Source organism: Lepisosteus platostomus, chromosome 21, assembly GCF_059453375.1.
Source record: "Lepisosteus platostomus isolate fLepPlt1 chromosome 21, fLepPlt1.hap1, whole genome shotgun sequence".
Taxonomy (NCBI): Eukaryota; Metazoa; Chordata; class Actinopteri; order Semionotiformes; family Lepisosteidae; genus Lepisosteus; species Lepisosteus platostomus.
The window spans coordinates 11,061,793-11,079,198 of record NC_142631.1 but is presented as its reverse complement, the minus strand read 5'-3'; the positions used below and the strand labels follow the sequence as shown (position 1 = coordinate 11,079,198).

Here is a 17,406-nt window from a genome sequence, read left to right as displayed (position 1 = left end):
TTCACTACTGTAATTGATTTCAAGTGTAACTGGACAGAGTGGGACAACATCTATTCTATTTTTTGTACATTTAATACATTACCAACTATTCCACTGGTATAACTCACCTTACATATTCAGTGAGCTTTGGAATTTTGGACGTCCTTGTCCTTGCAAGCTAGAGAAAACAAAAAAGAAATATTTACTTTCAAAATTTAGATGTGATAAAACCTTTGCTTTAATTAAACACGACAATAAATAATACATATCCATCATATTAGTGTACAGATCTTTATACAATAATTTTTGCTGTAATGTGATTTGTTTCACTGTTTTCTGTTTCATTATCATAAAAAACACACACATTGTGAATAAGTAATACATTCAAACTAATTATTATAGAGAAAATACCATCATTATTGTGAATCAGAACTCTCTACCTCCTTAGAACTTAGCTCCCATTGAATCAATGGTTTCTATAACGTGATTTTCTAAAATGCTGGATTTTACAGGAGTACAACTTGTTATAACAGAAATGGCTGCGTTCTCTCTGCATTTCTACAAATCAAGCATACTCCATCCATAATACGCCTTCATATTTCACAGTCTAATTTTCTTGCTTTTAAAATTAGTTAGAAAAAAGAATGTATCTTAGGGTTCTAATGATTATTTTAAAGCATACCACCAAAATTTCAGTTGCGTCTTCAATTTCACCTTTCCAGTAGTACCTACAAAGGAAAAATTAAGTTGTTCGTGAGATCACCTCAGATCAAGAGAGTCAGCTTCCATCTTCTCTGCTTTGTTGGGAATTCCTGACGGCCCAGGTTTTCATCACCCGGCAGGACCCTAACACTAGGGTAAACATGTTCACACACGCCTCGCAAGTTCAAAGGGCTAAAGATTTGATTGATTGCAGAGTTACCGTTTTGTCAGTTCTCAGAAAGTGAGCATGGCTGGGCTTGGTGAGAACTCAGATGGGAGACCTCCCTTAGATGGGAGGCGCCAGTATGTTGCACTCTTCTCTCTGCACCAGCATTTCCAAAAGGTATGGGGGCATTGGCCACTCTGCTGTAGCAAGTACTGTCCTTTGTCTTAGATGTTACATCAAGGTTCTGACTTCTTGATCATTAAAGACCCCAGTGCACGGTTCATAAGAGTAGGGGCGTCCAGGATGAATTCCTCTATAGGCCTGCAAAGTCTAGTCTCACTAAATTGAAGTAATTTATCATTTTCCCAACTATTCTGCCCTGTAAAACCTGTTTCCCATTATCCCATATTATACTTTAATTGGGTGAGTCTTTAAACGACAGGAAATAATTCTTATTGTGGAAGTTATATGATCTCCTTGGGAACAGATTGAATTCAAGAGGCTCCTGCACTAGTCTCACTGTAGTATTAAGGCTCTATAGCCGATTGCTAAACCTTGTCACAGAACCAATGCTTCACTTACATGGAAGAGCTTTTTGGCAGAATGTTCACACAGGCAACAAGTCTCTTCTCCATGATCGCTCTAGGAGAGAAGAAGTCAAGTGAGCACTTGTCATCTGCACATGATTTCTTTGACATCGAAAAAAGGAATCATCCATCATACAGAATTGTTATTTTTTCCATAGTTTTTACTGAAGACACAGGTATGAGTATCAAACGCATTTATCTGCTAGTATTTGTGAACATTCAACGTATCAGCTAAGTCCTAAATTATACTGTATGTTACATCAGCAAAACTCTTATAGGTAAGGACTTTTAGAAAACATTTATCCCACTTGTGTTGCTCAATACTGTATTACACTGCTGTTTGGGAAAAAAAAACAATACGTCACTGGTATTTGTAACAACATGTTACGAAAAGAAAGTGTTATGGCAATGTTTTCGATGCATTTATTTTTCATAAGGACATAAAAGTTGAAATGAGAAGAGAACTATTGCTAGGAGCTTATCGATCTTGCTTCTTACAGGATCCAGTGTTATCTGTTTAAATGGTAAGGCTGAGCTGTTTGTTCCAAGAACTCAGCCCTCTGTTAATGCATTTCTGTTTTGATGTTTGGGTATCAGGTGTTAAAACTGGTATCAAGTGTCATCTGTTCAACCCCAGAGGTATTGTTAGCCTTTAGCCCCTTAGACTACGAATTGACATTTTATCTAACTTTGGACTGATTCCCACGCATCAGTGTCCTTTGTGCAAACACAGTCAACACAATTGACCTAATATGGTATATAATTTTAATATAATTGACTTCAGTCATTAAATTATTCACTTTTTTATTTCTTATCCGAAGCTCACAAAGTACTTTATTTACCTCATTAAACCGGTGACTCATCCCCAACTGACGCCATGCATTAGTAGGAGCATAGGATCAAGCAAATGTTGATTTGCATTTGTTTATTACTGAATACAATCACTTCGGTCTGCTTGGATCAGTGCTACAGATTTGAATATACTATATTATGCGCAACACAAACAAATAAGACCAAACAAACCACAACACAGGCTTTATTATATGAAGTCACTGAAGTGAGCAGGAAAAAAGCTCCAGTTCATAGTACTCTTTTGTGCAGTAGTCATGCAAAATAGAGATTCTGTGCACGCATATATCCATGCCTAAGTTTATGTGAACATAGATAAAAAAGAAAAGAGAGGGAACCATTCAACCTATCAAGCTCATTTTACTGTAGCTCTACTAACAACTTATTGACCCAAGCATGTCATCCACCCATTTCCGGAAATTTCTTCAGATCTCATTCACAGCCATGTCTGAAAAATAATCTTTCCTTATACAGTGTCTATCGTACTGTACCTGCGTATACGCACTAAACAGTATGCTATACTGGTTGTGGAAAATGTAAAAACAACAGCTTTTTCTCTTGATGAAATGTATTTTTAAAAATTTACTTACACTATAATGTCCTTTTAAAGCAGTGGCTCTTAACCTTTACCGAAGTCTTGAAATCATTGAAGTAGGTCAGTTCTTTAAACTTCAGATACGGTCATGCTTGAAAGTTTGTGAGCCCATCGCATAATTTGAATTGTTTTTTTTTTTTAACCACAAACCATATATGTAATCAGAATTTGTCACTTCCTAATAAAATAAAGTATAATTATTCACCAATTGGAACTAAAACCTCGAACTAAAAAAACATCAGCAGAACTGAGGAAAAAAGAAGTGGATGCTCATCAATCTGGACAAGGTAATAAAGCCATTGCAACAAGATTCGGACTTCGTAAATCCACCGTTAGGCAAATAGTATACAAGTGGAGGGCATTTAAAACAATGGCAGTCCTGTCAGGAAGTGGACGCCCTCCTAACATTTCATCCAGGGCCACAAGGAGAATAATAAAAGAGGTATAAGGTAATTCCAAAATAACATCCAGAGATCTACAAGCCTCCCTGGGCACCTCTGGAGTAGTGGTGCATAGATCAACAATAAAAAGAGCCCTGGACACAAGTGCCATCTATGGAAGGGTCACCAGGAAGAAGCCTCTTCTGTCAAAAAAGAACAAAGCTTGAAGCTTGCCAGAGACCACCTGGACAAGCCTGAAGAGTCCTGGAAATCTGTTCTCTGGACAGATTAATCCAAAATTGAACTATTTGGGCACAACAAGAGGGCCCATGTTTGGCGAAGAGCCAACACGGCCTACCTACTACCAGCAAAATCTTATCCCTGCTGTCAAGCATGATGGTGGGAGTGTCCTTGTATGGGGCTGTTTTTTTGTACTCTGGCCCCGGGCATCTTGACATCATTGAGGGAATCATGATTTCTGAGAAATATCAAAGAATTCCTGAGAAGAATGTCGGGCCATCAGTTTGAAAACCCAAGCTGGGCACAAAATGGATGTTTCAACAAGACACAGATCCTAAACATTCAAGTCCACTAAAGAATGGCTTAGGAAGAAGAGGGTCTGTGTCCTGGAATGGCCAATCCAAAGGCCTGACCTGAATCCTATTGAAATGCTGTGGCAGGACCTGAAGAGGACTGTTCATGCAAGACATCCTTCAAACCTCACAGAGCTGGCGGGGTTTTGTAAAGAGGAGTGGGAAAAGCAAGATGTCAGAGACTGATGATTGGTTATAGGAGGCGACTGTGTAGTTATAGCTGCTAAAGGAGGTGCCACAAGTTATTGACTGAAATAACTTTTCCTTTTCAAGTATTCATTTACTTTTGCACACAAGAATATCTGGTGATTTGTTAAATATCACAGTCTAATAATCTATTAGTTCAAATCCGTTTTTATGTGTGGGTAGTCTTTATTTTGGATATTCATTTTATATAGTTATTAAGAGTTCAGATTCATATAATATCTCAAAATTTCTAAACTAGTGACCACCTTAAAGGGTTCACAAACTTTAAAGCATGACTGTAAATAATAATAATAATAATTGCTTACACTTTGTTACGACCCCAAGTGTCTAGAGGAAAAGGGGTGTAACATTTAGGATAATTCTTTTGGAAGCAGGGGGGTTTTGGTGAGGAACTAGGAAGGGTGATAAGGGTAAGGAACTAGAGTGGTGCCAAAGGAAAGAAAATAACAAACAAAAATGGAGCTGGCTAGGACAGTGAGGGAAAGCTAATTTGACTACAAAAGAAACCCCGAAACACACGGTCTTATATAGCGCTTTTCTGGACACTCCACTCAAAGCCCTTTACAGCTAATGGGGGACTCCCCTCCACCACCACCAATGTGCAGCATCCACCTGGATGATGTGACGGCAGCCATAGTGCGCCAGAACGCTCACCACACATCAGCTATCAGTGGGGAGGAGAACAGATTGATGTATCCAATTTATAGATGGAGATTATTAGGCCATGATTGGTAAAGGCCAATGGGAAATTTGGCCAGGACGCTGGGGTTACACCCCTACTCTTTTCGAGAAACGCCCTGGGATTTTAAATGACCACAGATCGTCAGGACCTCGGTTTTACATCTCATCTGAAGGACGGCACCTTTATGTAGTCTAGTGTCCCTGTCACTTTACTGGGGCATTAGGACCCACACAGACCGCAGGGTGAGCGCCCCCTGCTGGACCAACTAACACCTCTTCCAGCAGCAACCTTAGTGTTTTCCGAGGAGTCTCCCATCCAGCTACTGACCAGGCTCACATCTGCTGGGGTCCAGTGGGTTGCCTGTTGTAAGTTGCAGGGTGATATGGCTGCTGGCTATATATCATAACTATAGAATGAAAGAGAGTTATGTATGTAATGTAAGTTTGCAATACAATTAAGAATATACATATAATTACACACTTTTTTTAAACCTAAAACTCTAGATTTGATTAAACAGTGTATTTGTACTTAATTTGTTTCCATCTATAGTGCTGTCCTGCTTTGGGTGCTTTATTTGCCAGGCTCCCATGCAATCTTGAATTAGACGAAGCAGTTAGAAAATGGACGGATAATTCAGGAAAGCCTGAGCACTCAGCTATTTCTAAACGTAAAAGTCGCACACAAGAGTGTTACCTCATAGTACCGACCTATTCTGAAAATAACACAGTAATACTGCGTACATGTGTTTGGCCACCTGGAGGGCAAAGCTGCAAAACGCAAGTTGAGCAAGAGAGCGTTAGGTGGAGGTAACTTTTAAAATCTTTTTCTGGGCTCTCCATTGAATATGTGTGTTTATCAGTTAATTAAATGGTGTACTGGCTGCTCAAGAACAATGTGAGTTTCCCGTCTTTAACTATTACTTCTCTTAGCTTCATTTAGTTTCTGCTCTATTCAGGAACTATTTAGTTGACAACATGTATCCACCATTAATAACTCATGATCTTATCCTACTCAATGAAATGTACAGACTGTGCAACTCACATAGAGCAATGCCCACACAAACAATGACAGCTCCCTAAAACCTTTAAATTCAGCAGATTTAATTTTAAATCTGCTCTTGGAGGAGGCATATTACCACCTGGTACTGTTAAGCCTCTCATTCAGCCATGTCAGTGAGTTCTACTGGGCTATCAATAAAGGGCTTATCATTTTATTTTGTGTTGAACTTTGACAACCCCCTCTGTGGCTCTGCAAGCTTAAGTTTTCAGATCAGCCGGGCCTCAGTCACAACCCATTCTGATACGAATAGGTGCATGTTAATCACAGGCTAAGATGAGCGTTCTCTCACAAGAAACCTGCTGTTTGGAAAAAAAAATGGGCAGCTGGGATCCACTGTACGCAGGCATCACAATTTAAAATCACTAAACAAAGAAAACCAACGCCCAGGGACAAATAGAGTTTTGGGAATGTTTATTTTGAGTTTAAGTATGGGAAGATCTGGTCTATCCAGCGTATCGGATTCATAGGTGTGGAAATTAAGGGATGATTACGAGTACAATCATTATAGCTGAGATGAAAGAGAACTTCGCTGCTATCATCCCCTCCAAACTTTCCTACAAAACTCCATTTCTTTTTCAAAACTGTCAATTGACAGCAGAGGTGGGTGAGAAAAAACCTGCTATCATTCGCTGTTCCAGTGCTACCGAGCCCATTCCAGTTAGAAAGCTCTGTGAATCCGATGAGGCTGTACACTGATTTGGCAGTCACTACCCCTGCCTCATCCCTACAGCGTCCTAGATTTGATTTGTGCCAGTGGTACCATTCTCTGTAACAAGTCCATTTTCGCTTGGTGCTCATATTCTTTCTTGTCTCGGAGACCAGCTGTTTAAGATTGAATGGCAATTCCAAATTTTCCTGACTGAATATGGTCGGATATGCACATGTGAAAATAAAGTGAATGCAATCACATTACAAAAAAGTCCAGTCCTATCCTGAAGGTCCTGTTTATACTCAATCAGCCCAAGCATTATCTTCCTGTCATTCACCACATATCACACACAGTAGTTCAGCAGCACTTCAAATCTGTAATCTGAACTGAGCTTTTGCTGACATTTTATCAGAGTACAACTCAACCAACTAGCCTATTTCTAGTTGCAAAAAGATTCAACTTCAAAATACAGTAGAATTTAAAATAAAAATAGAAAAGACTATTTCCTTACTTACGAATGCTGGATAACCCTGACAAAGAATATTTAAATACATTCAATGCATTATTATGAGTAACTTTCTGATTGCAGAGCCTTTTCTAATCTCATTTTTTGATGCCTTAAACAGGACTAAGTACTTAAACTGCCCAATTAAGTTTATGGGGAGCGTTGGCTCTGTGGCTAAGGTTCAAATCCCGCGGCCGGCAGAGGAATCCTACTCCGTTGGGCCCCTGAGCAAGGCCCTTAACCCCAACTGCTCCAGGGGCGCCGTATAAATGGCTGACCCTGCGCTCTGACCCCAAGCTCCTCTCCCAGTCTGTGTCTCTCATGGAGAGCAAGTTGGGGTATGCGAAAATACAAATTGTGGTGATGTGTGGTGAGCGTTCTGGCGCACTATGGCTGCCGGCGCATCATCCAGGTGGATGCTGCACATTGGAGGTGGTGGAGGGGAGACCCCATTACCTGTAAAGCGCTTTGAGTGGAGTGTCCAGAAAAGCGCTATATAAGTGTAAGCAATTATTATTAATTATTATTTTTATTATAAATTCCTAATGCGAGAAATTGTATATGGCTAATAAAGTAAGCTTATTTTATCTTATCTCTTATGACGTAGTTTCGAAAGTGCATTTTCGTGCAATTACTGCACATTTGCTGGTATATGGTGTTTGTATTGGATATTCAGGAGGAAAGTGCTTTCCAATCTCACCCACTTCTGCTTGTATATCAATCTCACACCCAGCACTTCCCTTTGCAAATCTCCACCGCATCTCCCACCACTCCATTTACACTCTTGAAGCAGCTCCCTAGCTCAGTCCTGGCAATAGTGAGGGGGGCTTTGGCAGTCTTTCCTCACTGTCAAGCTGCCATTCTCCCAGCTAAGTGAGTCTAGACAAATAAGCCTCACATATGTTGTTCCTCTATCACATTCATTAGGACCTAACCAAACTACTGAAGAAGTTGTAGTCAGACGTAATGAAGATAAGGAACAGGTAACGGGATTATTCCATGCTGAAAATAAAGGAAACACAACATTTCGGCTGTGGAGCCGTCTGAAGATAATAGTAATCTCTAAGTGTTGCTAAAGGTACTGTAGTTGACCCTTCCCAGCCATGTGCAAAATGACAAGGTTGATAAGGAAATGACAGTGCAGACCACCATTATACTAACATTGCTTCAGTCTGTTCTGTGATATTTTGCCATAATCTCTGGAATTAACTTGAATTACAAAGCGCTCCCACAAATTATGAGGGAAAAAAAAACCTGATACTCCCAGTCAATTGTATGCAAGGCCATAAGTTTAGTTTTCAGTTTAAACAAGGATTAAAGGATTTATTTAACAAGGATTTATTATTGTTAAGTATTCTTGCTGCATGACGAACAAGTTTTCTTGGCAGCCAATTTAAAAGGATGAATAGCAGAGTTTCTGAAATGACCTTTTCTTTCAGTGAAAAAGGAATTGAGCAGCCTGGCTCTTCCAGGGCCTCATTAGTTGTGCTGTATGACACTGAAATCTCTGCTATGAATTGCAGAGGCGCATCTGGGATGCTGGTATAATGATTCAGTCTGTTTAGGGTAGTACAGCTGCTCTTTTCTGTGGTAGAGTCTTCACTATTCCTTATTTTCTCTGCTTTAAACTGAATTGGTAGTTCAACATATTGAACTGCAAGATTATTTTGTCATAAAAAACTCAGAAAACAATGCTTTTCTTGTGCTTATTAAGTAAGAGTGCTATATTAAGGCCTGCTATGATCTGGCATTTATAAGTTTTGCTATGTGTGATTCTCGGATTGAGTGAATACTGCCCAGATCAAAAAAAAAAATTAAATTTCAGTTCCTACAGATATATGCAAATATGTCCCTAAAGCATCTTAGAGGTTTCAGAAAAGCAGAACAGGTGCAAGAAAGCACATCTTTGACATTTAATAGTAAATTATTCAATTGAAAGTAGTGGTTGGGAAAACTGTGTGTCTTAAAGTTATTCTGATTTTACATGCATTTTGCTTCCAACCATATACAAGCAAGAAAGGACTCACCAAAAATTGTTGAATCACATTTAAAATGTTTTCTTAACAAATTAACCACTTGTAACAGGGCTGTTACAGGCAAAACATTTAATACTTAAAAAGATGGCAAACAGACTTTTGATATCGCCGATAGAAAAACTAGTAACTGAAACTACTTGTCTTACTCTTCTGTCTGTAAAATTAAAAAAGCTGCAGCAAGGCAAGAGGAATGAATTTGTTAATAGTTTCACTTCCTCCTACATTTTTTTAAATACAGATTCAGTGTTACATAGGCCAAACATTTTCCAGAGTCTCACACTAAAGCTCTGTCTCTCTCCAGCCCTTGTGGTTTGCTCTTAAAGTCACTGGGTAACAGAAAAATGAATAGGCTTGGTAAAATGCCAAGTTTAGGGTTTGCTCTGTTTGATAACTACACTGTAAAAACGAATAAACATCATATACATAGCAGATTAACCTTGGACAGCTAACCCAGTCTCAGCACCCCTCAAAAATCAAACCCAAAACTATTTCCCTGAACCGAAATGCAGTTACTCTTTAGAAACATTACAGCAACCTACAGTAAACAGCATGGGTCTTGGCAGATATGCTTTCAATTCATTATTGTTGCAATGTGTATCAGGACCAGCCCCTGGAGGAAATTCTAATATCAGATGAAGATTTGATGTTTAAATACACTTGAGGGACAATTGAGTGAATTTTATTTTGAGGGAAACAGGAAAACAAGGGCAGGTCACAGTGTAGAAAATGTTCACGCCCTTGGAACTTGTGCGTAGACACAGCTTTGCAAATTCTGCTTAGTCCACATGAAGAGAGTTTATTTAGCAATTTTCCTGTGGCCTCATTTTCCACAGTTGGTACACTAAATTGTGAAAAAGTCTAAGAAGAGTACAGTGCAGTATACAGTGCCTTGCGAAAGTATTCGGCCCCCTTGAACTTTTCAACCTTTTGCCACATTTCAGGCTTCAAACATAAAGATATAAATTTTTTATTTTATGTGAAGAATCACCAACAAGTGGGACACAATTGTGAAGTGGAACGAAATCTATTGGATTTTTGAAACTTTTTTAACTAATAAAAAAATGAAAAGTGGGGCGTGCAAAATTATTCGTCCCCCTTGCGTTAATACTTTGTAGAGCCACCTTTTGCTGCGATTACAGCTGCAAGTCGCTTGGGGTATGTCTCTATCAGTTTTGCACATCGAGAGACTGAAATTCTTGCCCATTCTTCCTTGCAAAACAGCTCGAGCTCAGTGAGGTTGGATGGAGAGCGTTTGTGAACAGCAGTTTTCAGCTCTTTCCACAGATTCTCGATTGGATTCAGGTCTGGACTTTGACTTGGCCATTCAAACACCTGGATACGTTTATTTGTGAACCATTCCTTTGTAGATTTTGCTGTATGTTTGGGATCATTGTCTTGTTGGAAGATAAATCTCCGTCCCAGTTTCAGGTCTTTTGCAGACTCCAACAGGTTTTCATCCAGAATGGTCCTGTATTTGGCTGCATCCATCTTCCCCTCAATTTTAACCATCTTCCCTGTCCCTGCTGAAGAAAAGCAGGCCCAAACCATGATGCTGCCACCACCATGTTTGACAGTGATGAGCTGTGTTGCTTTTACGCCAAACATATCGTTTTGCATTGTGGCCAAAAAGTTCGATTTTGGTTTCATCTGACCAGAGCACCTTCTTCCACATGTTTGGGGTGTCTCCCAGGTGGCTTGTGGCAAACTTTAGACGAGACTTTTTATGGATATCTTTGAGAAATGGCTTTCTTCTTGCCACTCTTCCATAAAGGCCAGATTTGTGCAGTGTAAGACTGATTGTTGTCCTATGGACAGACTCTCCCACCTCAGCTGTAGTTCTCTGCAGTTCATCCAGAGTGATCATGGGCCTCTTGGCTGCATCTCTGATCAGTCTTCTCCTTGTCTGAGCTGAAAGTTTAGAGGGACGGCCAGGTCTTGGTAGATTTGCAGTGGTCTGATACTCCTTCCATTTCAAGATGATCGCTTGCACAGTGCTCCTTGGGATGTTTGAAGCTTGGGAATTCTTTTTGTATCCAAATCCGGCTTTAAACTTCTCCACAACAGTATTACGGACCTGCCTGGTGTGTTCCTTGGTCTTCATGATGCTCTCTGCGCTTTCAACAGAACCTTGAGACTATCACAGAGCAGGTGCATTTATACAGAGACTTGATTACACACAGGTGGATTCTATTTATCACCATCAGTCATTTAGGACAACATTGGATCATTCAGAGATCCTCGCTGAACTTCTGGAGTGAGTTTGCTGCACTGAAAGTAAAGGGGCCGAATAATTTTGCACGCCCCACTTTTCATTTTTTTATTAGTTAAAAAAGTTTCAAAAATCCAATAGATTTCGTTCCACTTCACAATTGTGTCCCACTTGTTGGTGATTCTTCACATAAAATAAAAAATTTATATCTTTATGTTTGAAGCCTGAAATGTGGCAAAAGGTTGAAAAGTTCAAGGGGGCCGAATACTTTCGCAAGGCACTGTATGTGTAGCAATAGCTGTCACACTTAGCACCTAAACTGCTGTCTCACACACAGCATAGTCAATTAAGCCTGCTTCGCAAAAGCACATTTGGCTTGCTAATTAATCATATTAAATATGAATAGTCATTCATATGTGTTTCATAGTAAATGTAAATAGTAATTTTGCAGTATATCAAGGAATGTCTCCCAACTTTATTTGCAGTGCTTGCTTTGCCATGATTTTTCAGTGGGTCATAGTTTATCCTGTTCCACGGTTTCAGGGTTTCCTGGGAACTGTGTGTAAGAGTCACATTCACAAGCTCCTATGAAAATATTGTATGAAAATATTGTAAATATATGAAAATATGTAAATATTGTATCACAGCAGGTCAGCCAATCTCCATTATTGATTACAGCTGCAGCATATCACAGCAACAACGCCTCTTAGGGCTTCTTCACACAGTCTGAATTTTGGCCAGATTAACTAACACCTATTCTGGAGTCACATGGTCCCCTGGCCCTGTGTCAGCAGCAGATTGACATATTTAATGTGAACATATTGTGCTTTGCCTCATGGCTGCAATGCAGACAGAGTTTCTTAACCAAAAGAAAGGGAATCATTTTTAGTAAACAAATGTAAAGCAAATGGGAACAGCTTGAGTGGTTGAAAAATATCTCATAAAACATGCACATTTTTCGTCATCTGTGTTAATCAGGCAGTGTTCAAAACCCTCAAAAATAGCACATTATGACACCACTGCATGTTAAACAGCTGGTAATAGAGACTTAATGATGTGGGAGATGTGAATGCTTTTAAAATCTCATGGAACAATTACTGGCACAGGCTGAGCCTGGAAAGGAAACTGAATTTGTTGTTATCTATTCGCAGATGTCAAAAACATCCAATGTTTCAGTTTCTCTTCAATGTGGGAGTCTCCGAACGCATTGTAATGGGCTGTCCCTTCAGTGCCATGCCTGACCTGACCTCTGTTTGACACACGATCCACTGAAGTTACATCAAAATGAAAGCTAACAAATACTCAACTTACACAATCACTGAAAGGCTTAGCATGTCCCCATAAAATATAAAACATTCCATTTAAATAAAAAAAAAACTGAAAAATTATTCAGAAATGGTCACACCTTATTTAGTTTTGTCCTGGTTTTGTGTTATCCATAAGGAGTTTACATTACAGTAGATTAAATAATGTACCTGGCAATGTCCTTAGCAACCTGTTCATTGGGGCAGTTGATCAAGGCCATAGAATGGTATCCTGAAACATAGCTTCCGGTAATTGCAGAATGTAACTGCAGACTCAGGCTCTTTAAGACTGGGAAGACCAATAGGGAAACCAGCATTGCCTGAGAAAACAAACAAAAGAATATCACTATACTTTCATCAGCTGCGGTATATCACTGTTCATATGTTCCACAGTACTGAATTAGTAAAGAAAAATGAAGTCTTTGCATCTCAGCCCTAGAAGCACTTGATTAGCATGTTCTGCTGATGTTCAACCTCAGTCCCATGCGATTTCCCTGGTTTGGGCATGCTTTGAATCACTCTTTCCATTGAGTGTTTGTAAAGGCTCTTCCATTTTGGTCAAAGAACCTTGGTCTTTCAAACCGAACAAACACCTTGGTTAGATTCAGATAATCGATACACCGCTGTCAATGAGAGGACCACATTTAGCAAAATAGTTCTGTCTTTATGACAATTTTAGTGTTCTTCATAAACATGTTTTTAATAAATGCAGGACTTTGGACAGATGGCATAAGAAAGATTTTGCATTGCGTCTTTGGATATGCCAGCAGCCATATCACCCTGCAACTCACACCTGGTAACCCACTGAAGCTCACCAGGTGTGAGCCTAGTCAGTACCTGGATGGGAGGCCTCCTGGGAAAAGCTAAGTTTGTTGCTGTAAGAGGTGCTCACCCTGCGGTCTGTGTGGGTCCTACAGTCCCAGTATAGTGATGGGAACACTATACTATAAAAAGGCGCTGTCCTTCAGATGAGATGTAAAACTGAGGTCCTGACTTTCAGGGCGTTTCTAGAAAATAGAAGGGGTGTTACTCTGGCATCTTGGCCAAATTTCCCATTGGCCTTTACCAATCATGGCCTCCTAATAATCCCCATCTATGAACTGGCTTCATTGCACTGTTCTCCTCCCCACTGATAGTTGGTGTGGGGTGAGAGTACTGGTGCACTATGGCTGCTGTCCTATCATCCAGGTGGGGCTGCACATTGGTGGTGGTGGAGGGGAGTCCCCATTACCTGTAAAGCGCTTTGAGTGGAGTGTCCAGAAAAGTGCTTAATAAGTGTAAGACATTATTATTATTACTAACACAGTTTCGATTGAAGTACCCACTTAGCAAAGCACAACAATTCTTGCTCTTGCTCTTGCTCTGCAAATCATTAATGACACCAACTAGCTCACTGTGAGGCTGACACTTACTAATTTTTGACTAAGTGTGATTCAAAGTTCAGCTCAAAACCATATTGAGACCCAAGCAGAGGATAAAAGAATGTTACCAAAGTGATGCATGATGCATTAGAGAAGGTACTGTATTTACACCCCAGCATTCAAAATTCCTCTGCCACATTTACTGCAAACAGGCAGTGAAACCTTAGGCTGGGAAAGGTCTCTTACTAGGATACATCTTTCCGGGCTGTGGAAGACAGGTTACACATAATGAGGCTTAATTAAAAACTCCAACCACCATGAAAGTCAAAGGTGGCTGTGCAAAAAGAGAGGAAAAAAAAACATCTCCAGAAATTCTATTAAACAAATAATCCAGTTTATATCTCTTGTGTTTAACTGTTCTCTAGCCACCTTTAATGACATTTTCAAAATCAACAATATTTAATATTTAGTCATTTTCTTAAAAAAAATATTTTAGAAAACAAAACAAAACCATTTTACATATGAACAACCATTATTCAGCCTTACATCAAAGGCACAAATTCCTGTTTGTTCCCCTATTTTTTTACAATTATATAACTTTTTAACAAAACTATATACATTCAAAAGAAGGAAGATGTATACATTTATGAATATGAAAAGGGAGGAGACTATATAAATGTATCTTATTAAATTTCAGTTATTTTGTATCTCAACAAAATCTGACCTTAAAGGTTTAATGTACTGAACCCATCTAGATCACTTTTTGACAAATTTGTTCATTTGTAATTTTAGTGAAAATGTTATTTTTTCCATTATAGATATTTCCTTTATTAATTCAATCCAATCATTCATTGTTGGTAGGTCTGTGAGAAGCCACTTTCTTGTTATAGCTTTCTTCCCTGCTGATATAAGGATTCCAAACAAATATTCATCACTTTCCTTCCAAACAAAATTCACTTATTTAGTCATTTTCTAACTGCATCAGGGGGAGCCGAAGCCTATCCCGGCAAGCAATAGACACAAGGCAGAATACACCCTGGACAGGACACCACTCTAACACAGGGCACAGACAGAGACACACCTGCGTAATCTTACACAAGGGGCAGTTTGCCCAGGAGCGAATTAACCTTTAGACTGTGGGAGGAAACCTACACGAACATGGGGATAACATACAAACACGATACAGAGAGCACCCCAGAAATTAAACCCAGTTCCCCACCTCTGGAGCCACTGCTCCACTATACCACCCTTAATAGGACTGTATCCAGCACATTCAATACGACTCCAGTTTTAGAGGGAAGCCCTTTTGTTCAGAGAAATTCGGGTAACAGAGGTGATATCAACCGAGTCACTATATTGAAGAAATCTAACAGGAAATGAAAATAATTACAGAAAGCTTTAACAAATAAACAAGATAAAAAGCCACCTATGGTACAATAAATAAACAGCCACATACAGTAGCTCAGTCACTTACTGTAAATGTTTTCTTCTGGTACACCTCAAATACAAGGAAAAATACTTTGACAAGATTTTTTTTTTAAGTTAGCACACAATTCAGGGCAGAACACAGGCCATCAAAGCAGACTCTGTACGAGGACATTCAAACAGTTTTGATTCACAACATATAATCCATCCGTCCGTTTTCTAACTGCTTCATCCAATCCTCTCCTGGCAAGCTATGAGCGCAAGGCAGGGTACACCCTGGACAGGATGCCAGTCCGTCACAGGGCAGACACATATAGACACACACTCACACCAGGGCCAATTTTCCCAGAAGCCTATTAACCTACCAGCATGTTTTTGGACTGTGCACCCAGAAGAAACCCAAAAAAGAATGGGGAGAACATTTATCCTTCAACAAAACCCAACAGGGTGATGTTATGACTTCACTAGTTTTGTCATCAAGCTGATGTACTATACAGTACACTGAATTTCCTCCACAGTTCAGGCGAAAAATCATTATGCTCTACTGTGGTCTACGAACTATACTGTATTAACTATATTAACTATACAGTATTAACCCCCAGTAGTGTCAAAGCGATACCATGATTCATTACGTCACATGCCACGGTAATCTATTAAAATAAACAGTAATTGTAAAGTGTTAGAACTATGATATGTTATTGTTAATTTGGCAAAACATTTTTATTATGTTGCCACAGTGGTTTTCTCTATAGTGTATCCGGGAAAGCGCTTCAAGGCAGATGTTAGGCTGTAACACATGACACGAACTCTAAACCAAGACTAAATGTCCTGCCTTGAAAGTTCAGTAAGGTGATTTCGTAGGCTCAATACAACAAAACGTAGGCTAAGAGCTGTTGCAAACAGTCAACGTACTGTATGCAAAATTATGGTTTCTGTATATCAGGGCAGCAACAATGCCCCGTTGAGATGATCTACATGCCCGCTATTTCAGGGATTAGTTATCTGCAATATTGTCACGTCTTCCAAATGCGGTTAATAGCAGCAAAATATAACGAAAAAAATCAGGATGAATAATCCTCTCGTTAGTATTACCCGTTTTTAATCAGATATGGGGCTAAACCATCTGGGACTTTTGTTCATTATTCATAAAGCTTGTATGTTATGAAATTCATAACCTAAATGGCAGACTAAGGTAATGTGGCTGTGTGGCAAGGGAAACTCGTTTTATTAAGCGCTTCTAATCAGCAAATTACAATCTGCAGAGAAAGACTAAATAATTTAATTGTACAAATGACTTTTAATTAGACCACGGTGAGGTAAATCATTGTTCAGGATATTTTAGAACGTGAAAAAACCCCGTCAGAGACATACTCACGTCCAAAGTTCATGAAAATGCAATACTGTTCTCAGGTAGGTAAATAACTCGTTTTAGCGCAGGGGGAAAAGTGTTCTGTTGCATATTTAAGTATTATTCATCGTTCTAGCTCTCCTTTTTGAGAGCTATTTTTGACTACTGCAGCTCAAAAAAGAAAAAGAAAAACTTTTTTTAAGGTGTAGTTATTATTGGTTCACACTTGATTTGCAAAGAATATCGTATACTGATAAGAAATACACAATCTTACCAGGGAAAACATTACAAATCCCGAACGGTAGAAGGGCTGAGAGATATATTCTCTGTGGAGTCGCTGAAAGAACCAATCCATTTTGCATTTAGGAATGAGTATCATCGCACACCTCTCCGTAGGAAGTTGAGCTCCTGACTGAAGCCTTTGAAGAAGTCACGGAAGTGCTACGAGCTGTTGATGCTGTCCCAACCTGTGCACGATATTGACTATAAAACGTTTCCGCCAGCAAATGTTTTGCTTCACAGATTATTATTCCACTTCGACCAATCCGTCAAGTGTTCGCGGCGTGTTGTTCCTGGATGTTCAGATCTGGTTTCACTAACTGAGCCGGAAGAGTGCCACAAGAGTGTCTGGAATGGAGAGGTTGTAGTGTGGAAAGGTGGAGTACTGTATATTTGATGAATCCATTGTATAACAGCCTGTTACGTCTGATGACATGTGGTATAAACCGCACCTGGGCCCCTTGGGGGCATTAAAATACCAGAATGGCTTC

General features: G+C 39.5%; 1 protein-coding gene across 1 annotated transcript in view; it reads right to left on the bottom strand.

Annotated features, from left to right (window-relative positions):
- The window catches only part of LOC148644033 (protein CutA homolog), a 19,145-nt gene extending 1,739 nt beyond the window's left edge, over window positions 1-17,406 (bottom strand). The window contains exons 1-5 of the mRNA XM_088615318.1: window positions 16,911-17,406; window positions 12,674-12,822; window positions 1,430-1,489; window positions 662-707; window positions 108-157 (exon numbers count right to left, since the gene is read on the bottom strand). Of these exons, the coding sequence (XP_088471444.1) occupies window positions 108-157; window positions 662-707; window positions 1,430-1,489; window positions 12,674-12,822; window positions 16,911-17,015 (410 nt within the window). The 5' untranslated portion in view covers window positions 17,016-17,406. The remainder of the gene's footprint in view (window positions 1-107; window positions 158-661; window positions 708-1,429; window positions 1,490-12,673; window positions 12,823-16,910) is intronic.